At 47.0% G+C, this 26819-nt stretch overlaps 3 protein-coding genes across 4 annotated transcripts in view; 1 reads left to right on the forward strand and 2 right to left on the reverse strand.

Annotated features, from left to right (window-relative positions):
• Window positions 1–3819: 3819 nt before the first annotated feature.
• Window positions 3820–5058, reverse strand: LOC138366880 (protein SPT2 homolog). The gene has a single exon (XM_069328172.1). The coding sequence runs from the start codon at window positions 5056–5058 to the stop codon at window positions 3820–3822; it is 1239 nt and encodes a 412-aa protein (XP_069184273.1).
• Window positions 5059–5077: 19 nt separating this feature from the next.
• LOC138366881 (protein SPT2 homolog) lies at window positions 5078–6151 on the reverse strand. Its single transcript, XM_069328173.1, has one exon. It carries the CDS (start codon window positions 6149–6151, stop codon window positions 5078–5080), a length of 1074 nt encoding a protein of 357 aa, XP_069184274.1.
• An 886-nt stretch (window positions 6152–7037) lies between these two features.
• LOC123766225 (rho GTPase-activating protein 7) overlaps window positions 7038–26819 on the forward strand; it is a 126365-nt gene continuing 106583 nt past the window's right edge. The window contains exon 1 of one of the 2 annotated variants that reach the window (XM_069327937.1): window positions 7038–7386. In XM_069327937.1, coding sequence (XP_069184038.1) covers window positions 7254–7386 — 133 coding nt within the window. In that variant the 5' untranslated portion in view covers window positions 7038–7253. The remainder of the gene's footprint in view (window positions 7387–26819) is intronic. The other variant, XM_069327936.1, reaches the window with a different exon arrangement.

Genomic DNA, 26819 nt, shown 5'->3' on the forward strand with positions numbered 1-26819 from the left:
CACCCACCTGCCAGCCACACAACACCCACCTGCCAGCCACACAACACTCACCTGCCAGGTACACAACACCCACCTGCCAGTCACACAACACCCACCTGCCAGCCACACAACACCCACCTGCCAGGTACACAACACCCACCTGCCAGGTGCATAACACTCACTTGCCAGCCACACAACACCCACCAGCCAGGTGCATAACACTCACCTGCCAGGTACATAACACCCACCTGCCAGCCACACAACACCCACCTGCCAGCCACACAACACCTACCAGCCAGCAACACAACACCCACCTGCCAGCCACACAACACCCACCAGCCAGGTACACAACACCCACCTGCCAGCCACACAACACCCACCAGCCAGCAACACAACACCCACCTGCCAGCCACACAACACCCACCTGCCAGCCACACAACACCCACCTGCCAGGTACACAACACCCACCTGCCAGCCACACAACACCCACCTGCCAGCCACACAACACACACCTGCCAGCCACACAACACCCACCTGCCAGTTACACAACACCCACCTGCCAGTTACACAAAACCCACCTGCCAGTTACACAACACCCACCTGTCAGTTACACAACACCCACCTGTCAGTTACACAACACCCACCTGCCAGGCATACAACACCCACCTGCCAGTCATACAACACCCACCTGCCAGTCATACAACACCCACCTGCCAGTTACACAACACCCACCTGCCAGTTACACAGCACCCACCTACCCATTTGCAGGTCATCAATAATCTGTGCGGGAATGTTGTTATTTACATAAGTGATGAGACCCCGTTTTCTTTCCCCATGTGGCAGGGAGAACTTGCGATAACCGCTGAACCTTGGGTTGAAGTCATCACCTACCATTGTCTCCTGTAGCACTATGACGTCAGTTTGGTGTTCACGAGCGTATTGTATGATGTCATTAATTCTATTGCGAACGCCATTGCAGTTCCATTGTAGGATAGTGAGACTTTCTTCAGCGTGGTTATCCATTGTGGAGGTGTTGGTCATCAGATGTACTGTGTGTGGTGTTGTTGCTGGTGAGAGTGTGTTCACTGGTGGTGTTGTATGTGGTGTTGCACCACCGTCATGTGCTGGTGGTACTGTTTGTATGCCAGTGCCAGTGGTCAGTGGTGTTGTGTACACTAGTGTCGTTGTGTTCACTGGTGGTGCTGTTGTCTTCACTGGTGGTGTTGCGTTCACTGGTGGTGCTGTTGGTGGTGTTGTGTTCACTGGTGGTGTTGTGTTCACTGGTGGTGCTGTTGGTGGTGTTGTGTTCACTGGTGGTGCTGTTGTGTTCACTGGTGGTGGTGTGTTCACTGGGTCGCACTGAGTTCACTTGGGTAGCACTGAGTCTGCTGTTATGTGCCGTGGCTCGTGTTGCATCCCCATGCACCAAGTTGCAACCTGCTGAACTCGCCTGAGGCAACTTCAGGCCCTGCAGAATGTGAAGTATGTCCTCCTGGGTCTTCTGGATTGTACATAGGGTATTCTCAAGTTTATTTTGCTTGCTTATTAGTTCTTGCATGAGTGGGTGATTTTTTATCATGTGGGTAATCATTGCTTCCATACCGGGCGGCATTGTTTTATCTGGACCCAGTGAGGTGTTGACTGGTGAGTGAGGCGGGGGAGTGGTAGGGTGGGGGAAAGGGAGGGTCGCCTGAGAGGCGGAAGGGCTGGTTGACTGGGAGGCGTTAGGGGGTATGGGTGATGAGGCAGGAATGGGGTTGTCGGGTGGGGTAGGGTTGGGGTTAGTGAGCGGGGTTGAGGTAAGTGGGTTTGTGAGAGAAATGGGGTCTGGTTGGGCCTGTGCGGGGTGGTGGTGGGTCACTCCACCACTACCCCAGGCTGGTGTCTGCCTACTGGAGGCTGGACCCTGGCTTGCTGTGGTACTGTTCACGGAGCCATTCCCGCCCCTGTTTACTGGTCCACCTGCTGTCTGCGTCTGCGTCGGCGTCCTTCTCAAGCCCTGCCAGTCAGGCCTCCTGCTGCAATATCTGTTCCAGGCATGATGGGGCTGCTTGCAGTTGACACATTTAGGTATTACCCCGCTACCCCCACCCTGTTTAAGCTTGTCCAGACACTGCTTGGTGTCGTGAGAGCCACTGCAACACCCACACCTAATTGGGCGATCACATTGCCACGTTCTGTGATCCCACCGTTGACAGTTGCCACACAAGGACGGACTGCCAATATACCTCTCCACTTTGCACGCCCTCATGCCTGGTATTTTAATGACTTGGGGCAGCTCTCCCTTCCACATAGCAATTGCTTGATTTTTGGGCAGTCCCCCTGGTCCGGTGTTGCGCTCGACCCAAACAATCTCGGTATAGTCCTTGAGATATTCCACGTCAACATGAATGCTATAGTTCTTAATTATAATTTTAGTTTGTCTTGTCTGTGGGTTTGCTTCTAATAATTTGACATTCTTACCAAGATACTCGAGACTGGTCTCTGTGAAGTACTTCAGGGCACTGTAACCCTGCACCCGTGCACTAACATTGCCACCTACACACCTGCTCTCTATACAATAATTTCCTCTGTGGGCGCGGGCGGCCTCAATAATCCATCTAAACTTCTCTGATGCTGTCATTACCCCTGCAGGAAAGATTAGGGTGTGCCACTCACTGTCTTCGTCGTGTCGTCGTTGTTGTTGTTGTTGTTGTTGTTGTTGTTGTTGTTGTTGCTGAGGTTGCTGTTGCTGCTCATCCTGTCGCCGTGACTTATCCCGTTTCCTGCCTCTTCTACCTTGGACTACTTGGAAACCTTCATCGTCTATTGTAGAGTCTCCTGTATCAGTACTGTTGGAGGGCCCAGGGCTGGGATCCCGACCGGAGGGCCCCGGGTGTGGACCATCACCCAGGGGCCCCTGGCGGGGATGGGGGTCGTTATGGTTCCCGGGTACACCAGCCATGGTCACTTGTTGTTGTTGTCTCTTAGAAGTCTTACTTCTCGTGTCAGCAACCATCTATTTGCTGCGGCTCACTTCATGTGTTGTTGGGTGGTATGTCTTCAACACTGCACTCTGCCCTACGTACGCACACATGTACATATATACACCTACAAGGCACAAGGTTTACACTCACACGTAGCGTAGGGGTACTCTATGGTGTGCCCTGGCAGTCTCTTGTGTAAACACACTAGTCGCGCACACAGACCACGACCTTGGGTAGGGAGGGCACAAAGGCTATTTTTCACGCGCGTGGGGCCCCAGGCTTCAGGTACCGCGAGGCGACCCAACCTACGTCAGAACTCCTACCTCACAACTTCCCCTCAGCAGGCCTCGATATTGCCACATTAACAATTGCTGCCTTAATTTCTGGCCAATCCACACGTCTAGGGCCTACCACAGTTGGTAGGAGGGGCGGTGCACACTTAGTGCCTCTGTAGCTGATCTACTTGGCGCACTGAAGACTAGACCTTAGGCCTAGGCCTATGTCAAACAGGAGGATGGATACATCCTGCCTGCTCCTCCTCTAGCTTGAGGACAACTGGCGCCCCACACTCTAGTGCTGCCATACTCTTGTCCGACCCACACACTAGTGCTGCCATGCTCTTGTCCGACCCACACACTAGTGCTGCCATGCTCTTGTCCGACCCACACTCTAGTGCTGCCATGCTCTTGTCCGACCCACACTCACTGTAGTGCTGCCATACTCTTGTCCGACCCACACTCTAGTGCTGCCATGCTCTTGTCCGACCCACACTCTAGTGCTGCCATACTCTTGTCCGACCCACACTCACTGTAGTGCTGCCATACTCTTGTCCGACCCACACTCTGGTGCTGCCATGCTCTTGTCCGACCCACACTCACTGTAGTGCTGCCATGCTCTTGTCCGACCCACACTCTAGTGCTGCCATACTCTTGTCCGACCCACACTCTAGTGCTGCCATACTCTTGTCCGACCCACACACTAGTGCTGCCATGCTCTTGTCCGACCCACACTCTAGTGCTGCCATACTCTTGTCCGACCCACACTCTAGTGCTGCCATACTCTTGTCCGACCCACACACTAGTGCTGCCATGCTCTTGTCCGACCCACACTGTAGTGCTGCCATACTCTTGTCCGACCCACACTGTAGTGCTGCCATGCTCTTGTCCGACCCACACTCTAGTGCTGCCATACTCTTGTCCGACCCACACTGTAGTGCTGCCATGCTCTTGTCCGACCCACACTCTAGTGCTGCCATGCTCTTGTCCGACCCACACTCTAGTGCTGCCATGCTCTTGTCCGACCCACACTCTAGTGCTGCCATGCTCTTGTCCGACCCACACTCTAGTGCTGCCATACTCTTGTCCGACCCACACTCTAGTGCTGCCATGCTCTTGTCCGACCCACACTCTAGTGCTGCCATGCTCTTGTCCGACCCACACTCTAGTGCTGCCATACTCTTGTCCGACCCACACTCTAGTGCTGCCATGCTCTTGTCCGACCCACACTCTAGTGCTGCCATACTCTTGTCCGACCCACACTCTAGTGCTGCCATGCTCTTGTCCGACCCACACTCTAGTGCTGCCATGCTCTTGTCCGACCCACACTCTAGTGCTGCCATACTCTTGTCCGACCCACACTCTAGTGCTGCCATGCTCTTGTCCGACCCACACTCTAGTGCTGCCATGCTCTTGTCCGACCCACACTCTAGTGCTGCCATGCTCTTGTCCGACCCACACTCTAGTGCTGCCATACTCTTGTCCGACCCACACTCTAGTGCTGCCATGCTCTTGTCCGACCCACACTCTAGTGCTGCCATGCTCTTGTCCGACCCACACTCTAGTGCTGCCATGCTCTTGTCCGACCCACACTCTAGTGCTGCCATGCTCTTGTCCGACCCACACTCTAGTGCTGCCATACTCTTGTCCGACCCACACTCTAGTGCTGCCATGCTCTTGTCCGACCCACACTCTAGTGCTGCCATGCTCTTGTCCGACCCACACTCTAGTGCTGCCATACTCTTGTCCGACCCACACTCTAGTGCTGCCATACTCTTGTCCGACCCACACTCTAGTGCTGCCATACTCTTGTCCGACCCACACTCTAGTGCTGCCATGCTCTTGTCCGACCCACACTCACTGTAGTGCTGCCATACTCTTGTCCGACCCACACTCTAGTGCTGCCATACTCTTGTCCGACCCACACTCTAGTGCTGCCATACTCTTGTCCGACCCACACTCTAGTGCTGCCATACTCTTGTCCGACCCACACTCTAGTGCTGCCATACTCTTGTCCGACCCACACTCTAGTGCTGCCATACTCTTGTCCGACCCACACTCTAGTGCTGCCATACTCTTGTCCGACCCACACTCTAGTGCTGCCATGCTCTTGTCCGACCCACACTCTAGTGCTGCCATGCTCTTGTCCGACCCACACTCTAGTGCTGCCATACTCTTGTCCGACCCACACTCTAGTGCTGCCATGCTCTTGTCCGACCCACACTCTAGTGCTGCCATACTCTTGTCCGACCCACACTCTAGTGCTGCCATACTCTTGTCCGACCCACACTCTAGTGCTGCCATACTCTTGTCCGACCCACACTCTAGTGCTGCCATGCTCTTGTCCGACCCACACTCTAGTGCTGCCATGCTCTTGTCCGACCCACACTCTAGTGCTGCCATACTCTTGTCCGACCCACACTCTAGTGCTGCCATGCTCTTGTCCGACCCACACTCTAGTGCTGCCATACTCTTGTCCGACCCACACTCTAGTGCTGCCATGCTCTTGTCCGACCCACACTCTAGTGCTGCCATGCTCTTGTCCGACCCACACTCTAGTGCTGCCATGCTCTTGTCCGACCCACACTCTAGTGCTGCCATGCTCTTGTCCGACCCACACTCTAGTGCTGCCATACTCTTGTCCGACCCACACTCTAGTGCTGCCATGCTCTTGTCCGACCCACACTCTAGTGCTGCCATACTCTTGTCCGACCCACACTCTAGTGCTGCCATGCTCTTGTCCGACCCACACTCTAGTGCTGCCATACTCTTGTCCGACCCACACTCTAGTGCTGCCATGCTCTTGTCCGACCCACACTCTAGTGCTGCCATGCTCTTGTCCGACCCACACTCTAGTGCTGCCATACTCTTGTCCGACCCACACTCTAGTGCTGCCATACTCTTGTCCGACCCACACTCTAGTGCTGCCATACTTACGTCAGATCACGTTCGTTATGTTTCACTTTCTCATAAATAGTTTCTTAGGATTTATTTTCTTTCTTCTTCATCACGAACTTTATCTCTCATTGACGCTCTGGTGAGCACATTTTGACGGGGAGGGAGAGGAGTGATGGGGTGGGATGAGAGAGAGAACGTTTAGCTCGGCACTGAAGGACAACTGTGTGACGGAAGGGGAAAAACGGGACATAATTAAAGGTGTCGTTGCCGGAGTAATCAATCGAGTCGTTGTCCAGTGGGAGTCTGGGCGCCCCACTTGTTCTTAAAGATGGCGGGTCCATTGCTTAGTGGGGTGGGTGGGTGGGGGTGGGTTTGTGTGTGTGTGGGGGGGGGTTATATTGAGTGTGCGGTGAGGTGGAGGATTATATTGCTTATGGTGTTATATTCTGTGTGTGTGAGGGGGGGGGGGTATAGTGTGTACTCACCTATTTTCTGTGTGTTACCTATTACCTGTGTCTCACCTATTCACCTAGTTGTGCTTTCGGGGGTTGAGCTATGCTCTTTCGGCCCGCCTCTCAACTGTCAATCAACTGGTGTACAGGTTCCTGAGCCTACTGGGCTCTATCATATATACATTTGAATCTGTGTATGGAGGCAGCCACATCACTTCCTATATAATATATATAGGAAAGCCTTATATGGGGGAAATATAATGCCTTATGTGTGTGTGTGTGTGTGTGTGTGTGTGTTATAATCGAAGTATTTATTTGTGTTGAGAAATCTTCAATTAAAAATTACATATTTTTAAAATCCTTTTGAAAAATAAATTGTGTGTGAAATATAATGCCTTATAAAGGACAGTGGTATAATTGCAAATTTACAATGTTCTAAAGTGATCCATTACAAAACCAGTGACAACAAAGCCATTAAAATGAATTCAGAAAAAAATAAAGTGTTGGAAAATGTCTTCACGAAGACGGGGTGACGGCAGAGATGAAGCTGAACAGGTGTCGTAGATGATGACACTACCATGTCCCGGAAACACTCGAACGCAGCAGCTCGGCGCAGGCTGGCCCGAGTGTGGGGCTAACGGTACACTTGAAGACTGCTGCAGGTTCTTACAGGACGGGCCAAGATGAACAGGAGCGACAGCCCCGTTGAGATCCATCAGCGGTTTTTCAGGAGTCTGTCTCACAAGGTGGGCATGACATGGCGGCCGCGGAGGGTGGAGCGCTTCTGGCTGAGTCTGAGGGAGACCAGACTGGCAGGTGAGTCTTAGTGAGGATGGCAAGTGTGGAGGTGTATCACGGCCTCCTGTATCACGGTGTGGAGGCTGTATCACGGCCTCCTGTATCACGGTGTGGAGGCTGTATCACGAGGAGGAAAGATAGGAGCGGGGTGTGAGTGAAAGGATGGGGAAAGGGATATATAAATAATGTGTGTGTGTGTGTGTATGTGGATAGGGTGGGGGAAGGGGGATGAATCAGAGAAGATGATGAGCCACTGGCATGGTGGAAGAGTTTTGTGTCTCATAATGAAATACATCAATTGCACAGGCAAAAATTGTTGAAGGGGGAAGGGTGCTGCGCTCTACAGTCACTGATTGCTTCACCAGTTTTATGGAGCTTCTTGCAACACGGTTCTCGGCAGGTCGGAGGGGCTCGGAGAGTTCTGGTTTGTAAAAGAATACCAAGTTGGAGGTCCTTATGCAATCATGCTCTCGGTCTTTATTAAATAATTAAATAGGGTGTCTCACCACCCAACTTAACCTGAAGTCAATACATGTAATGTTATATGCAACTAAAATTATTTAAATTTAAGAGTCTTAGTAAGGATGGCAAGTAAGAGCCACTCCTTCCGTTATACATGAGACCTTATGTATGGCAACTGTAATGACAACATCTTTTATTGGTCCTCTACTTTGGGAGTCTTTATTGGTATTATTTCTTGGGAGTCTTTATTGGTCCTCTTCTTTGGGAGCTTTTATTAAATACCTGGTTGATGGGGTTCTGGGAGTTCTACTCCTCAAGCCCGGCCAGAGGCCAGACTTGACTTGTGAGAGTTTGGTCCACTAGGCTGTTGCTTGGAGCGGCCCGCAGGCCCACATACCCACCACAGCCCGGTTGGTCCGACACTCCTTGGAGAAAATGATCTAGTTTTCTCTTGAAGATGTCCACGGTTGTTCCTGCAATATTTTTTATGCTCGCTGGGAGGATATTGAACAACCGGGGACCTTTGATGTTTATACAGTGTTCTCTGATTGTGCCTATGGCACCTCTGCTCTTCATTGGTTCTATTTTGCATTTTCTTCCATATTGTTCACTTAAGTATGTTGTTATTTTACTGTGTAGATTTGGGACCTGGCCCTCCGGTATCTTCCACGTGTATATCATTTGATATCTCTCTCGTCTCCTGTCTAGTGAGCACATTTGGAGAGTTTTGAGACGATCCCAATAATTTAGGTGTTTTATTGCGTCTATGTATGCCGTATATGTTCTCTGTATTCCCTCTTTCAGGAATCTCTCCTGCTCTGAAGGGGAAAGTGAGTACTTAAATTAAAATTATTTTAATAATTTTATTATTAAAATTTAATTTATTGAATAATCCCTCTCGCTTGATCATTTATTTTAGGTCTATTCTGATTATTGATGGTAGTTTTCACTTCAATGAGCTTGTGATCTGAGTATGTGGTATCTGATATCGTAATGGCCCTGATTATGTCTTCATTGTTTGTAAAGACCAGATCTAGAATATTTTCATTTTTCGTTGGCTCTGATATTTGCTGGTTGAGTGAAAATTTGTCACAGAATCTAAGCAGTTTTCTAATCTGTGGTTGGTTATGTCCGTATAGATTTCCTGGTATAATATTATTGTTTGCTATTCTCCATCTTAGATTTAGGAAGTTGAAGTCACCGAGGAAGATAATATCAGGTATCGGGTTCGCCAAATTATCAAAGGCTTTTTTTCTATTTTGTTTATCTGCTCTGCGAATTCCTCTGCCATAGCATCTGGCGGTTTGTATATTAGAATAATAACTAAGTTTATTTTCTCTATTTTTACTCCCAGCACCTCTACCACCTCATTTGTAACGTTAAGGAGCTCCGAGCATACAAGGTCTTTCCTAATATACAGACCCACTCCTCCGTGTGACCTAATTACCCTATCACACCTGTATAGATTATATCCTCTCACTGTCCAAGAATTTCCCTTCATATGTTTCTGTGAACGCTCCAAATATTGCATTTGACTGAGTGAGGAAGCCATTTATGAATTGTACTTTGTTTTTTGTTCTTGTTTTTAGTCCTTGTATGTTGGCAGAGATGAATGAGGTTACTCTATTTGGGGTAATTTTACTGGGAGACTTTTTTATGGTAAGTCCATTATGCGTGGGCATATTGAGCTTGTTCTGACCAGTACTGATTGTTGTAGGGCAGTTGCCTGTCGTATTTGTAGTTCCTTTTTTGTGTGTAATTGTATCTGTGATCCTGGTATGCAAGTGGGTCTGGCATCCAGTTCCATCCATTCTCTTTGTCCCCCCCCCCTTTTGAAATCTCTTTTGGCTTGGTATAAAAAATTAATTGAGTTTCCTCCAAATTCATTATCTTGCTTGCCACTCTGTATGTAGCGTTCTGTGCCTTTCACGTGAGAGTGTGGGCAGCTGAGGTCATAGCATTTTGTGTCCTCGAAAACAGAAGTCCAGGAATATTGGTCCTCTACCTTGGGAATCTTTATTGGTTTTCTACCTTGGAAGTCTTTATTCTTCTACCTTGGGAGTCTTTATTCTTCTACCTTGGGAGTCTTTATTGGTTTTCTACCTTGGAAGTCTTTATTCTTCTACCTTGGGAATCTTTATTGGTTTTCTACCTTGGAAGTCTTTATTCTTCTACCTTGGGAGTCTTTATTCTTCTACCTTGGGAGTCTTTATTCTTCTACCTTGGGAGTCTTTATTCTTCTACCTTGGGAGTCTTTATTCTTCTACCTTGGGAGTCTTTATTCTTCTACCTTGGGAGTCTTTATTCTTCTACCTTGGGAGTCTTTATTCTTCTACCTTGGGAGTCTTTATACCACACTGGTGATGGGTGTTGGTACAGCACCTCACATGTAAATAATGTTCATTTTTCTTCCTCAGGTAAGAAAGCGAGAGGTGACGGCTGGCTCCCTGCCCTGCCAGGCCAGGTAAATGGAATCATTCCAGTTTTTATGTTTGAATAATATGATATGGAGAAGGGAACCAGGCACTTGAAGGTGAAAGTGATAAGAGTAGATCTTGGGCTCTGGGATTCCTTTGGGTAACAAGTGGAGTTCCACAGGGATCAGAACTCAGTTAAATATTTCTTCCGTTTTGGCAGTGATTTAACAGAAGTAGAAGTCTACGTACAAATGTTTACATTCGATGCAAATATGATGAAACATAATAGAGGAAAACCTGGAGGGCCAGGTCCCAAATCTACACAGTAAAATAACAACATACTGGAGTGAACGATATGGATGAAAATGCAGAATAGAACCAGTGAAGAGCAGAGGTGCCATAGGCACAATCAGAGAACACTGTATAAACATCAGAGGTCCGCGGTTGTTCAACGTCCTCCCAGCGACTATAAGAAATATTGCCGGAACAACCGTGGACATCTTCAAGAGGAAACTAGATAGTTATCTTCAAGGAGTGCCGGACCAACCGGGCTGAGGGTTAGATATGTGAGCCTGCGGGCCGCTCCAAGCAACAGCCTGTTGGACTAAGCTCTGAAGTAAAGCCTGGCCTCGGGCCGGGCTTGGGGAGTAGAAAAACTCCCAGAACCCCATCAAGATATGATCAAGGTAGGACAGAAAGCTCCAAGAATATTCTGAGGAATGACTTTTCGACTTCAACCCAAGCAAGTGATACCTGGTTGATGGGGTTCTGGGAGTTCTTCTACTCTCCAAGCCCGGGCCAAGGTCAGGCTTGACTTGTGAGAGTTTGGTCCACCAGGCTGTTGCTTGGAGCGGCCCGCAGGCCCACATACCCACTACAGCCCGGTTGGTCCGGCACTTTCTTATTTTTTTAGAAAAGTCTAGTTTTCTCTTAAAGATGTCCACGGTTGTTCCGGCTATATTTCTTATGCTTGCTGGGAGGATGTTGAACAACCGCGGACCTCTGATGTTTATACAGTGTTCTCTGATTGTACCTATGGCACCTCTGCTCTTCACTGGTTCTATTCTGCATTTTCTTCCATATCTTCCATCTCCAGTACGTTGTTATTTTATTGTGCAGGTTTGGGACCTGTCCCTCCAGTATTTTCCACGTGTATATTATTAGGTATCTCTCTCGTCTCCTTTCTAGTGATTACATTTGGAGAGCTTTGAGACGATCCCAATAATTTAGGTGCTTTATCGCATCTATGCGTGCCGTATATGTTCTCTGTATTCCCTCTGTTGCAGCAATCTCTCCTGCTCTGAAGGGGGAAGTGAGTACTGAGCCTCAAGCTTCAAGACGGGACAATACAAGTGACTTGAAGAGTACAACAATTGTGATGGGGATCCCTGGAGTTGAAAGTTTCCGTAATCCATCCTATCATTTTTTTTGACTGGCGCAATATTTGCTTGGTTATGCTCCCTAAACGTTAAGTCGTCGGACATCATTATTCCCAAATCCTTGACATGCTGTTTTCCTACTATGAGCAGATTTGATTGTGTTTTGTACCCTGTATTATGTTTAAGGTCCTCATTTCTGCCGTACCTGAGTACCTGGAATTTATCACTGTTAAACATCCTGTTATTTTCTGCTGCCCAATCGAAAACTTTGTTAATATCTGCTTTTAGTTTTTCAATGTCTTCTGCAGAGGTAATTTTCATGCTATATTTTGTGTCATCTGCAAATTATGACACGAAGCTGTGACTTGTATTTTTGTCTATATCGGATATGAGAATGAGGAAAATCAGTGTATGGTTTAGGAAACTCCAGATCTGTACATGATAATGGGTAGACCGGTGTTCGAGTGGTTGTTCACCCTGAACAACGACTTCTTCAGGACGCCACACACACACTACCTATGTTAGACCTCCACCAGTTCCCAAACCCTCACATATAAAAGCACAGAGCAAACCTAATGATAATAGAGAATTGTTCTATGAGACCGGTCCCTGTACTTAGACAACTGATACACAAGGGAACCGGATCCCGCCACACTGGAGAATGTCAGGTATACGACCGACAAACATGAGGTCTTAGAGGCAGTGAGAAAGTAGGTAAAATCGAAATATTGAAGAAGAACAAGAGAAAGACGAGAGGACATGGGTGGACAACCCCATCCTCGTGTCTAGATAGTACTTTTTTGTAACCATGTGAGTCATAGTACAAACAATGACGTACTAAGCAATTAGATAGTAGAACTTTGTACTATTCACTTTATAGTCCGATAAAATGAAGCTAAAAAAAAGCAAATATTCCTAGCCTAGGATCATCTCACGGTCACCAGCACACACATGTGCTACATTAGGCCTCAGATATTGTGTATTAGGCCTAGGAAGGTTAGGTTAGGTTTAGTTTGTCTTTGCAACATAAGTAGAAAATCGTTTTCCGGTTTGTCCAAAGTCGGTAGTACCGATTTCATTCACCTGGGTTATATGGGTCTCGAACCATAGGTGGTATTTCACTAATGATCTCAGCTTTGGTTTTTAGTGAGTGAATGATGGACACATCTGCCGGGCTGACTGGGGGAAAGAGGTAAAGTTAGCACCAACTGATAAAAAGAAGCTATTAAATTCAGTTACCTTTTCTAAATCTGTTGCAGGTTTACAGATTTAGGATGCTAGAGATGGCTTTTCATGTTTGCTGTTGCTTCTTTGAATCTACTCTCATAATAGGAAAGTTTCGTTCTTATTATACTGGTAAGCATTGATGAGCTTCTCTTAACTACTTTGTTTGTAACTAGGCCAATCCTATTTTTTTTTTATCATTCATGTTTCTTTATTACTTTGAGTATGCCACTAGTGAGCCAGGGGTTGTTTAATCTTTTGTCAGTTACTTGTTTGGTAAGGTGAGGACAGTGAGTGGTGTAGAAGCTTAGAGTTTTGGAAAGGAAGATGTTGGCTAATCAATTTATATCCTGTGTATTATTGAATTCAGATTCTCAGTTTATACTGTGAAGTGCATTTGTGAGATTGCCTGTTGCTGCTTCACTGTGTAGCCTGAAGGTAAATTTCTTGGTATCTGGTGGTGTTATGTCCATGTTTGCTATGAGGAAGGTAGGATAGTGGTCAGTTGTCTGTCAGTGATTATACCAAGGGGGGCTGTTATGTTGGTCCATAAGTGCAAGGGGGGCTGTTATGTTGGTCCATAAGTGCAAGGGGAGCTGTTATGTTGGTCCATAAGTGCAAGGGGGGCTGTTATGTTGGTCCATAAGTGCAAGGGGAGCTGTTATGTTGGTCCATAAGTGATCCAGGGTAGTAGCAGATGTTTGAGTGATTCGTGTGGGCCTGGTGATTGTGGGGATTAGCATACAGGAGTTCATGCTGTTTAGGAAGTAGTTGACTTGAGGGCTATTTTGTTAATACAGGTCAATACTGAAGTCATCTCTTAGAATGATGTGATTTTTGTTGAGCTTGTTGTTTATGATAAGATTCCTTAGGTTATCTGAGAATGCAGTTGTATTAGTATCGGGAAATTTATAGATAGCTCCAATAATCAAGGAGGATTTAATCGATAATTGAGCAAAGGTATAGTCATAGTAGTCGTCTCTATCACTAATGACACTATTGCAAATGAAGTTATTTTGGTGATTGATATCTGTGCCACGTCTTTTTTTTTATTTGGCCAACATTTGTGAATGGCTTTATAACCGGCTAAATTATAAATTTAGAATATACAGAAAACAAAGTATCAATAAAGACAAATTAATCTTGTATACAAATGCTGATGGATTGTCAAACGAAGCTGATGGACGGAAACGATTGATGAAACAAGCCCTGATATAATAGGAATAGCAGACGCTGAATTATAACGTCCACGGGTGTTCAAAATCCTCCCAGCGAGTATACGAAATATTGCCGAGCAACCGTGGATATCTTCAAGAGAAAACTAGATAATTTTCTTCAAGAAGTGCCAGAACAACCGGACTGAGGTGGATATGTGGGGCTGCGGGCCGCTCCAAGCAACAGCATGTTGGACCAAACTCTCACAAGTGAAGCCTGGCCTCGGGCCGGGCTTTGGGATTAGAAGAACTCCCAGAACCCCATCAAGCAGGTAACTGAAATGATCACTAATACAGTATTCCCCAGACAATACCAGATCACAAGAAGAGAAAAAAAGCATAGGAGGGGAAGTGGCACTTCTGGTCAAAGGAGATAGCAGGTTTGAAGAGATCACTGAAGAGGAGGATACCAATAATGCAGATTATATCACAGGAATCATTTTAGTGGAACTTGATCAACTTACTATATAACAACAAATAAAGTAGTGTGGGCTGGGCAGACTGCATTTTCCTGGGTTGTCAAAAAACTTTTGTCACTGTTCCTCACAAGCGACTTCTATGCAAACTCGAAAAACAGGCCGGTGTTTTGGGAAAAGTGCTAAAGTTTGTGAAAGAGTACCTTTCAGGAAGAAAGCGAAGAATCATATTACGAAAAGAGCTGTCAGAATGAAGAGAGATAACGAGTGGAGTACTTCAAGGGTCAGTCCGATTGAAAATAGTCACTGCATGGAACCAATAATGGTCGAAAAGTGGGGTTTAAGAGCAGATGCTCGACACGGCAAGCTCAACTATGTCTACCAGGTGAGTACATTCAGTTACAAATGTAGGTATGGTGGAGCTCAGAAGGCTTAGGAACCTGTACACCAGTTGATTTACTGTTGAGAAACGGAACCAAAGAGCCAAAGCTCAACCCCCAACAAGCACAACTAGGCGAGTACACACAATCAATTCAAATCCACTCTCATTATTCATAGTTAGTTCAGCCTTAAATTTTCTTTAGTTTCCCCCGGCTATTCCATTTTCGCATGCTTACGAAAACTTCCATTTTCTTTGGACGTCTGAAAGCAGGGACTAGTGACGTCTCAGCATCACCACTTGCTCAGCACATGGGCTCAACCTAAACCGCAGTCGAAATATTTGCTTTTAAAACGTCCTTTGAACATGCCTCTACATGCTGAAGAGGTTACTAGAGAGGTCAGGTCTCCACGGTTATATTACACGACTTTGACAAAGGCCTATAAGCCGCCTTGCATGAAAAAATGACTTGAATGTTTTCACCGAAATCTATCCGAGAGCATCTCGTAACCTTTCGACACCCTTTCTTCTGCTTGTAAATATTTATTTTACTGCCAGTAGTGGTGATCTTGCCATCTACACCTAGTTCGCTTTTGATGGTCCGTAATAGTTTGGTTCGAACTGAGAATTCAGCTAATAAGGCTGAAGATATAAGACTCGTCATTTGTCTTAACAAACACTCCAACATACAGTGTGAGGAGGAATTGTTTTAGGAAGCAGTAAGTTCGTGAGTGAGAGAAGCTATAGAAGAGAGCGAGTGAAGGAGGAAGGTATACATTAGCTGTAAGACGGAGAAAACTGATGTCGGTGAGCGAGCGAGTGAGAAGTTAGTTGACTAACAAATAAGTTAAGGAGGGTGAAGGTGGGCGAGATGGATGGGGAGGTGAATCAGTGAGTGAGGGAGGAGAGTGTTGGTGCTCCAAGGCTGCCTGGCCTCTTCAGGTCTAACCAGTCCGGACTCCTCGTGTAAAAGAACACCCATGGGAAAGTTCCTTTGCAACACCTGCTGTTTTGTAGGTTCAGTAGGTGTGGGCTGCAGCGCGGGTGTGGGCTGCAACGCGGGTGTGGGTTGCAGCGCGGGTGTGGGCTGCAGCGCAGGTGTGGGCTGCAGCGCAGGTGTGGGCTGCGTGAATGCAGACGGCAGATGTGTGTAAACGGGCGTGGGTGCTCAACATTAGCAGACGGTAATCCTCTATTCTTGTTAAATAGAGAAATACTTACAAAACAGCGGATAGTCAAATACCTCGCCTAACAACCCTTTACCACAATTTGACGCGCTTCTAATATAAGACGGTTTCGAGGGAATAGTAATAATTATAAGTGCCACGGGGGTGAGTGTAACGCTCCCAGCCTCATCTTACCTGTAAGGTCTCATGACACTTCTACCTGTGACTCGCCCTTCCGCTCTGGCCCCTTGACCTCTGCTGTGGTGTGACGCAGTGACGCCAGGGGCTGGTACAGCAAAGACTGTAGTGACTCGGTGATCGCTCCTGCTTCGCGAGACACTCTCACCTCTTATAGCTAAGCTGTTTTTGTGTTTTTTAGACTTGGTGTGAATCGTTTGTGGCTTCGGTCTAGTGTGTGTGCTGCTCTGCTTGGCTTTCCTCTCGTTTTTTTTTCAGATACGTGGGCTAGCTTTACTTGTGACCTGGAGCTAATTATTAACTGGAAAAGGAGGGCAGCAACAGCCGCAGGAAGAGGAAGGCAGTAATAGAAGGAAGGGGAGGGCAGCGGCAATAGGAAGGGGGGGGGGGGAGAGCAGCAGCAGTAGAGAAAGGAGGGCTTCAGCAGCAACAGCAGCAGCAGCAGCAGCAGCATAGCAGCATAGCAGTAGGCTAAAAAAAACTATAGAGCAGCCGCCCAAACATCACACATAATAAGTTTTTGAGTGATCAGAGACCAGATCTCCAGTTTCATGGTGACCAGTGACCTCCACAACTAACACGGATTAAGCGCGGGAAGATCATGCCCTTCGCAGCTACTCGATCACTGTGACAAAATCACGGAAGCATTAGAACAACAACAAAATACTAATGTGATAAACACTGACTTTGCAAAGGCATTTGATAAATGTGACCGGGGCGCCTGACAGCTGAGTGGACAGCGCTTCGGATTCGTAGTCCTGAGGTTCCGGGTTCGATCCCCGGTGGAGGCGGAGACAAATAAGCAAAAAGTTTCTTTCACGTGGATGCCCCCTGTTACCTAGCAGTAAATAGGGGCTGCTTCCTGGGGGTGTGTAACAAAAAAAAAGAGGCCTGGTCGAGGACCGGGCCGCGGGGACGCTAAACCCCGAAATCATCTCGAGATAATCTCAAGATAGATGGAGTGATACCACATAAATTCAGATCAGTTGGAATAGCAAGTAAAGTAGGGCGATGGGTATTCAGTTTCCTGTCAAACAGAATGCAAAGAGTAACAGTCATTCGAACAGAATCGAGTCCAAATTCAGTAAAAAGCTCTGTTCCTCAGGGTACAGTCCTTGCACCACTGTATTTTCTCCTTCTATCAGATATAGACAAAAATACAAATCACAGCTTCGAGTTATTTTCGGCAGATGACACAAAAATTACCATGAAAATCATTTGTGCAGAAGACACTGAAAAACTACAGGCAGATATTAATAAAGTTTTCGGTTGGGCAGCGGAAAATAACATGATGTTTAACAGTAATGAATTCATGTTAGTTATCGAAAAAATTAAGACCTTAAACTAAATACAGGGTACAAAATATAACCTGATCTACCAATAGTAGGGAAGCAACATGTAAAGGATCTGGGAATAATTATGCCTGACTACCTAACATTTAGGGAGCATAATCAAGCAAATCCAGTGTCAGAAAAATGATTGGATGGATTACGGGAACATTAAAATCCAGGGATCCCATCACAATGTTCATACTCTACAAATCACTTGTGCTGTCCTGCTTTGAGTGCTGCTCGATACTCGCTTCCCCCTTCAGAGTAGAAAAGATTGCTGAAATATAGGGAATACAGAAAATCATACGACACACAGACACAATAAAACACTTAAATTATTTAGACCGTCTCAAAGCTCACAAAATGTACTCTCTAGAAATGAGACGAGAAAGATATCAAATAATACAGGCCATCCTCCTGTTGTGGTAGTACTTATAGTAACGAGGAGGACCATAGTACATATACCGACATACAATGCAATTAGAAAGTAGAAATCGGTACTATGGAATTTAGACAAACCGGGAAAGATTTTATAATTATGTTGCAAAGAACATTAAACTAACCTAACCTAACCTTCCGAGGCCTAATACACGCCAGCCACAACCAGAGAACACTGGACGAACATCAGAGGTCCACGACGGTTTATTATCCTCTCAGCGAGTATAAGAAATATTGTCGGAACGAAAATTAAAGTCTTCAAGAAAAACTTGACAGTTTTCTTCAAGAAATGCCGGACCACCCGGGTTGTGGTGGGTTTGGTCCGCTCCAAGCAACAGCCTGGTGGACCAAGCTGTCACAAGTCAAGCCTGGCCTCGGGCCGGGCGTTGGGAGTAGAACAACTCCCAGAACCCTCTCCAGGTAATTAGGAGGAGGAAGAGGGGGGGGGGGGCGGGGGGCTGCAGCAGCAGCAAGCTGGGAAGCGCAGCAGTAGCAGGAAGGGGGAGAGTGGGAGAGAAGATGGTGTGGAGCAAGGTGTAAGTGGAGACTCCCGTAGCGGAATGTGTTGGTGTGGGTGGCACTGTGCTGGCCCTCGTATCCCAGCTCCTGGCCTTTGTCAGTCACTCCTGGCTGTCCTCTCTTCCTCTCTCAGCAGTGCCAGTGTGTGCTTCCTCCCTCATTAGTGCCAGGGTGTGGACAGTAACCTGCCAGGAAGGTAGTGTAGTCGTGTTCCTTGTGGGTTAATGGTACTGTCGACCTGGCCGGGGTGTTCAGGTTACTCCTGGCGACCAGTGTGTCCACCTTCCTCTGTCACACCTCCCTTTAACCCCCTCTCCCACACCCTGCACCCCCTCCCTTGCCCCTTCTCATACCCACAGCATTACTCTGGACAAACAGGCCCTTCGTGTGGTGTCGGGTGTCCTGGTGAACAGTAGATCACGTTCCACCTGGCCCTCGGACCCGAGACATTCAGCCGTGTTCAGCCCGCCCTCACTCCGACCTCCGGACACTATTACCCTTGTACGTATTTCTTATTGTGGCAGTGTTAGACGTGGTAGGTGTGGCAGTAGATATGGTAGGCCTGCGGGCCGCTCCAAGCAACAGCCTAGTGGACCAAACTCTCACAAGTCAAGCCTGGCCTCGGGCCGGGCTTGGGGAGTTGAAGAACTCCCAGAACCCCATTAACCAGGTATCAACCAGGTGTGGCAGTAGATGTGGCTGTGAAGCCGTTTTGGTTGGATCTTGGCTTTACATGCGATATCAATTTCATACTGTCTCTCGGCTTCTCTCCTCACTCTGAGGTACTCATTCCACACCCTCTGGTATCTCCCCTCCCCCGCCCCCACCTGCTCTCTGATGTTCTGTTAGTTCTGTAGTTTGTCCACGTTTTTAGACTTAATTACTTTGCTCCCTTACATGCCTGATTGAACCATGGATTCTCCTGTTGCTTTTCACGTGTTAGAGTGTGAGGGCGAGATGCGGATGGGTGGAAGAGTAAGGTGTAGGTGGGTTTGAGAATGAGGTATAGATGTATGTATGAGGCGAAGTGCGAGTGGCAGTATGGCCCAGGGAGTCGACCCCGGGGCCAGACTGTTGGGTATCGGGTAGAGCCAGTGTGATGATCACCAGAAGGCCAAGTCAACAAGGTCGGCGGGAGTGAGGCCAGCTGGTGTGTGCACCAATATATCCAGTGTCTGCACGATTGTACATGTGTTTATATGTACTTTGTACTCACCTATTTGTGTGTATGCAGAATTGCGTTGTAACTCTAGGACCCGTCTGTCGGGCGCCCAGTTTGTCTAATGCAATGATTCCTGACCATAATTTCTACTATCATATCTACTTTGGAAATTGTGGTGGCCTTCATTTATATTTGCTCAATTATTTTGTTTCATTGCTCTTCTCCCCTTCTGCTAAACAAACACTACTTTCATAAGGAACATTTCTTTATCGACCTTGTCTGTTTCCCCTAAATATTTTATGTCTCTTCTATTTTCTTATAAAATTTAATATTACAAAACATAATAACATACATAATAACATGTAAAACATACAAAATAGCTAATAATTTTTTTACGGAAATCAAATTTCTACTATGAAAATTGCAGGGGGGGGGGGTTGATATAGATTCCGATATTTCTTAAAAAGGGGTACTAGGGCTGAACCCGACAGGCCTATGACACTCCCATACCCTCCATGGCTGATCTTGCAAAGTTTGGTGAGGCTAACGCCAAGCCTTTGACCACCTACTTGAGACAGACACATTCACAGGCTGGTCAGGGGTAGGCGTAAGTTAAATAATATAAAAAATATTATTTATTCACCTCTGCCCGATTCTCAAGGATTGAATTCTAGTCAAGTGTGAAATATTCGTTCAGGTGTCCCAAGACTTTTTCGTCGCCAGAAAAAAATTATCATGAATACAAATTAGTTTCATTTTTCCTTAATATAATATTTTATAAAAGAGAAGATGGATGGATAGGGGGCTAGGGGGAGGGGGGAGGACGAGGCGAAGGGGGGGGAGGAGAGAGGTTGATGTGGGAGGGATGATGAGTAGAAAGACGTGGGGGACGACGTGGGGATGGGAGGGGAGGAGGAAAGGTTGGGTGGTGGGATGGGGATAGACGAGGGGAGAGTGGGGGGGGGGGGGCGGATGGGAGGGGAGAGCATCCGGGCACCGCCGGAAACCTCTTAATATTAATTTTATGACATGGTCGGTACAGTGGTAGAGCTTCTGCCTCCCGGTTGTGGGGTCTCCTGGTTCGAGTCCCTTAGTGCTCAAGTATATTGGTGTCCCCTTTATTTATATGTCGTACCTAGTAGCCAGAACGCACTTCTCGGCCTACTATGCAAGGCCCGATTTGCCTAGTAGGCCGAATGATTTTATTTTCAATAAACTGTTTCCATTTAGTTTATTTGAATTATTATTATTATATTAAGAACATAATTTATTGACGTAGTTGTGTTAGTTTAGGTTAGGTTAGGTTAGGTTAGGTAGGATTGGTTAGGTTAGGTTAGGTTAGGTTAGGTAGGATTGGTTAGGTTCGGTCATATATCTACGTTAGTTTTAACGCAAATTTAAACAAATTAACTTATACATGATGAAATGGACAGATTTATCATTTCATAAATATTTTTTTAAAAAATTATATAAATTCAGGCAAACTCTGCTTATTAAGCAAATCGGGCCTTGCATAGTAGGCCGAGTACGACGTTCTGGCTACTAGGTACAACATATATATATAAATATATATATATATATATATATATAATTTTAAAACATTTCAGCAGTTCACGCACATCTCTTAATAATAAAACATTCTTGGAAGCTGTGACTCAGTGTTATCCAACCACATCCTCTTGTTCTTAGAACCACAAGTAAAGTTCGATGCGTTATTCGTAACTACTCCTTCACGGCCTTATAACACTGAATGTTACCAACACTTGTACAGCAGAATACTGTATATCAAATTAAATATTTTCGACAATAATACATTTAACTTACAATTAAAGCTGTGATATAAGTTAGTAAAACACTGCCATATAATATACATATTCTCTTACACACATAAATCACAATTGCGTGATGCATCAAATGAACAAATCCACAAGGGCCGTGACCATGTCGTAGCTCAGTCGATTAAGGCAGCGTCTGGGGATGCTCTCGGACGCAAGTTCGAATCCTCGTCACGGCCCTTGTGGATTTGTACATATTCTCTTTATCAGCCTTATCTATTCCCCTGAGAATCTAATGATGATATTTTTTGTTCTCGATTTTTTCTCCTTTTTCTCTTGTGTGGTAAAGTTGTGAAGTTTTCTCTAATGTGGTGCATTTATCTTAGATGAAAAGCTAGTAAATGTTTCTACGACTGTTCCTGAGGTGGTCCTCCATCTTGACACAATCCTCGCGTGTTTTGACTTCATAAGCTTGCATCATCTGCACCCATTGATATGAATGTGTCAATTAACTCATTCAGGTTATTTACATACATCAGACCAAGTCCATTCCATCCAGCGGTCGACCCCAAAGACGCATTCATCAATTTTAACAAGCTGTTCATTCAAAATAGGATTTTTTTCAAATATAGAATTAATATTATTATATATTTGCATTTTGTACATATTTAGCCACTGGTTAGGTTAGGTGTTTAGGTTCCGTTGGCGATTATATGTATTTGCAGTACATGGGTGAAGTATTTACAAAAATGTGGTTCGAATAAAATTCGTCAGTTTTTATGCCGTTGTTCCGGAAATGTTCGGACGTAATCAGGTGTGAGTAGTGTGTAAACCGTTTTTCATTCATAAACAGGGGGTTCGCGAGTGCATGGAATGGACTTAGGGCCTTTGTTTAGAGAACGGGCTGCCCCCCTGTTTATGAATGAAAAACAGTTTACACAAGACTCACAACTGTTGACGTCCGAACACGTCCGGAACAAGTGCTTCGCTGACGACTTTTGTTCGAACCACAACGCTGTAAATGCTTCACCCTCGTTCTAATGGCCAAGAGAACCTACACACACAACCTAACCAGTGCCTAAATATGTACAATATGGTAATATAAAATAATAATAATTTATATATGAGAAAATTCCTGTTTTGAATGAACAACATGTTAACATTGATGAGGGCTTCTTTGGGGGTCGACCGCTGGATGGAATGGACTCTGAGGACGGGATGCAATTTGCTGACAGGGAGAGTGCGTGTTACCCGGGACGATGATAACACGGTGCGTGACCTTCACACACCACTGGAGTATCGTCCTGTGCTGCAATGTTCTAACTATTGATGTAATTCACATCACGTTGGAGAACATATGTGTTGTATACACTGTTGAAAGATTGGAGACTTTGATCATATTCTTTTGACCATTTATCAGAAGTTAATGTTAGGTATTGTCTGTTATTCGTCTGTGTTCCGTATTCTAATCTCATCTGAGGATCAAATTTGTTTTTCTATGTCCTGGTGATAAATTTTGGTTTGTCAAGTGTTGCAAGTACTGGGGGGAATTTGCTGTAATTTTTCTGGTCATTCATCAAGAGTTAGTGAAGGGCGTTGCCCCGGAGAGCACACATTACGGGTGTAATTATAGGGTGACTCAGGTAGTTTTGGCTGAGGTTAAGGAGCTGGAGACCAGGGTGGAGGCGAGAGGTGCCAGCCTCCGGATGTTACCTCATCGCTCTGGTAACACTGGTCGCGGTACAACGCGTTTGTACCTCCGCTTGTAATTATGGCGCCTGTCTGTCTTGTGTGGCGACGCCTGTAGAGGAGGGGGCAGGGCTTGGTGAGGGAGGGCAGGGCTTGGTGAGGGAGGGGCAGGGCTTGGTGAGGGAGGGGGCAGGGCTTGGTGAGGGAGGGGGCAGGGCTTGGTGAGGGAGGGGCAGGGCTTGGTGAGGGAGGGGGCAGGGCTTGGTGAGGGAGGGGCAGGGCTTGGTGAGGGAGGGGGCAGGGCTTGGTGAGGGAGGGGCAGGGCTTGGTGAGGGAGGGGGCAGGGCTTGGTGAGGGAGGGGCAGGGCTTGGTGAGGGAGGGGCAGGGCTTGGTGAGGGAGGGGGCAGGGCTTGGTGAGGGAGGGGGCAGGGCTTGGCGAGGGAGGGGGCAGGGCTTGGTGAGGGAGGGGCAGGGCTTGGTGAGGGAGGGGCAGGGCTTGGTGAGGGAGGGGGCAGGGCTTGGTGAGGGAGGGGGCAGGGCTTGGTGAGGGAGGGGGCAGGGCTTGGTGAGGGAGGGGGCAGGGCTTGGTGAGGGAGGGGCAGGGCTTGGTGAGGGAGGGGCAGGGCTTGGTGAGGGAGGGGCAGGGCTTGGTGAGGGAGGGGCAGGGCTTGGTGAGGGAGGGGGCAGGGCTTGGTGAGGGAGGGGCAGGGCTTGGTGAGGGAGGGGGCAGGGCTTGGTGAGGGAGGGGGCAGGGCTTGGTGAGGGAGGGGGCAGGGCTTGGTGAGGGAGGGCAGGGCAGAGCTTGAGGAGGGAGAGGAAGGACAGGGTTGAGGAACGTGGTGAATGCTTGATGCTTATTGAGTATTTCTTCGAGGTGAAGGTGAGGGGGGAGGGAGCTTCTCAAGCTCTATCATATCTACATTTGAAACTGTGTATGGAGTCTGCCTCCACCACATCACTGCCTAATGCATTCCATTTGTTAACTACTCTAGATTTTTTTTCAGTGTCAATGTCTCTGTGGCTCATTTGGGTACTAAGTTTCCACCTGTGTCCCCTTGTTCGTGTTCCACTCGTGCTAAAGAGTTTGCCTTTGTCCCACCCTGTCAATTTCCCTGAGAATTTTGTAGGTGGTTATCATGTCTCCCCTTACTCTTCTGTTTTCCAGGGATGTGAGGTTCAGCTCCCTTAGCCTTTCCTCGTAGCTCATACCTCTCAGTTCCGGTACTAGTCTGGTGACATACCTCTGAATCTTCTCTAACTTTGTCTTGTATTTAACTAGGTATGGACTCCAGGCTGGAGCTGCATATACCAGGATTGGAGTATGCGTTATACCATACTCCAATATGTGTACTCCATGATATGAGTATGTGTATACCACTGACATAAGTGGTATACAGGGTCCTGAACGATTCCTTACGCAAGTTTCTAAAGGCAGTTCTTATGTTTGCCAGTCTAGCATATGCCACTATGTATTCACCTAGTTGTGCTTGCGGGGGTTGAGCTCTGCTCTTTCGGCCCGCCTCTAAACTGTCAATCAACTGTTTCTACCACTACTATTTTTTTTCACACCACACACACCCACCCCAAGAAGCAACCCGTGACAGCTGACTAAAACCCAGGTACCTATTTACTGCTAGGTAACAGGGGCATAGGGTGAAAGAAACTCTGCTCATCGTTTCTCGCCAGCGCCCGGGATCGAACCTGGGACCACAGGATCACGTGCCTAGCGTGCTGTCCGCTCGGCCGCCGGCTCCAGCCTGTGTGTGTTGGCTTATCTACCCTGTCAATTCCTCTTGAGTATTTTATAGGTAGTGATCATGTCTCCCCCTAACTCTTCCGTTTTCCAATGACGGGAGGTTCAGTTCCAGTAATCTTTCCTCATAGAGAATGGGAAATATATCCTTTCTAGAGAATGAACATAACATAAAAATCAATAAACACCTCAGTCATATCACCCCCAATTCTTCGCCTTTCTAGAGAATGTAAATTAAGCTTTTTTCATAGGAAAAGTTTCTAATTTGCGAGATTAACTTTGTCATCATACGCTGGACGCGTTCTTGTCAATTTACGTCCATTCTGTATTACGGCGACAAAAACCGAACACCATAATCTAAATGGGGCCTAACCAGAGCAATATATAGCTGAGGAATATCACCAGGTGATTTATTACTAAAGTTTCTAGAAATAAATCGCAGCGTAGCGGTAGGTAGCGTGGGTGAGGTTGGTGAGGGGGGGGGGGGGGGGGTGACCGTCACGGGTGACGTGGGAGGAAAGACTGGTGCCAAGCGCAACATGGCACTATAGTGGACGTCACGGGCTGAGGTCAGTGTAGTGGACGGCACGGGCTGAGGATACATAGTGAGGCTACATAGTGGTGTCAATAGAGGCTACATAGAGCAGGCAGTGGTGTCAAGTGTCGTGCTGCCATCCCGTCCTCCTATTTACACAGTACCTATTGTCAATAGTCACGAATTAGTACGTACTTGGCTTTCAGACAGTAGTATACTGACTAGTGAGGAATTCTTTTATGATAAATGAAGCTAAAACACAAATGTAAATATTCCTAAGCCTAGTATAGCACACATATGTACTATATTAGGCATCAGATGTCGTGTATTAGGCCTAGGGAGGTTAGGTCTAGTTTGTCACAGCAATACAAGTAAAAGAAATAGTTTTCCGGTTTGTGTAACTCGGTAGATTCAGATTCCAACTTTCTAGTTTCGTTGTAGGTCGGTATATGTACTATGCTCCTCATCGGTACTATGAGTACTACCAAAACTGGAGGATGAGCTGCGTGCCGTCAGGTGGAGGGAAGTGTCGTGCCGTCAAGTGGAGGGAAGTGTCGTGCCGTCAGGTGGAGGGAAGTGTCGTGCCGTCAGGTGGAGGGAAGTGTCGTGCCGTCAAGTGGAGGGAAGGGAAATGCTGTCAAGTGGAGGGAAGCAAGGGGGGGGGGGTGTGAAGTGGGGAGGAGGGTGATAACAACAGGAGGACCGTGAGTATGTTCAAGCTTTCCTTCCTAGACTGTGATTACCAATGATAACTGAATTACTCAGGGAGGGTCCTGGTGAGGGTGAGGTCCTGGTGAGAGTGAGGGTGAGGTCCTGGTGAGAGTGAGGGAGGGGTCCTGGTGAGAGTGAGGTCCTGGTGAGGGTGATAGAGGGGTCCTGGTGAGGGTGAGGGTTGTGACGTGGTGCATGAACTTCTCCACTCTGGAGGTCATTTTTACCTGGCTGTCTTGGGAAGGTGTCACCATCCTGGCTAGTGATGGTGAAGTTACTGATGGTGCTCCTGGCTGGTGATGGTGAAGTTACTGGTGGTGCTCATGGCTGGAACAGCGGACCAGTCGCAGTTTTCAGAATATTTTTTATTCCTTGTGTCGTCAAGCCATTGTCGGACATTTTAAATTTCTCCATTTTACTCTCTCTCACCTAAAGAATTGTGTGGTTATTTTTTCACAGGTTTTTAAACGATGCATTTTTGTTTTAACTTTGTCACACACTGTGGATATGTGGACAGTCACACACTGTGGATATGTGGACTGTCACACACTGTGGATATGTGGACTGTCACACACTCTGGACATGTGGTGTGTCACACACTCTGGACATGTGGTGTGTCACACACTGTGGACATGTGGTGTGTCACACACTGTGGACATGTGGTGTGTCACACACTGTGGAT

The sequence above is a fragment of the Procambarus clarkii genome, chromosome 20 (assembly GCF_040958095.1).
Source record: "Procambarus clarkii isolate CNS0578487 chromosome 20, FALCON_Pclarkii_2.0, whole genome shotgun sequence".
NCBI lineage: Eukaryota > Metazoa > Arthropoda > Malacostraca > Decapoda > Cambaridae > Procambarus > Procambarus clarkii.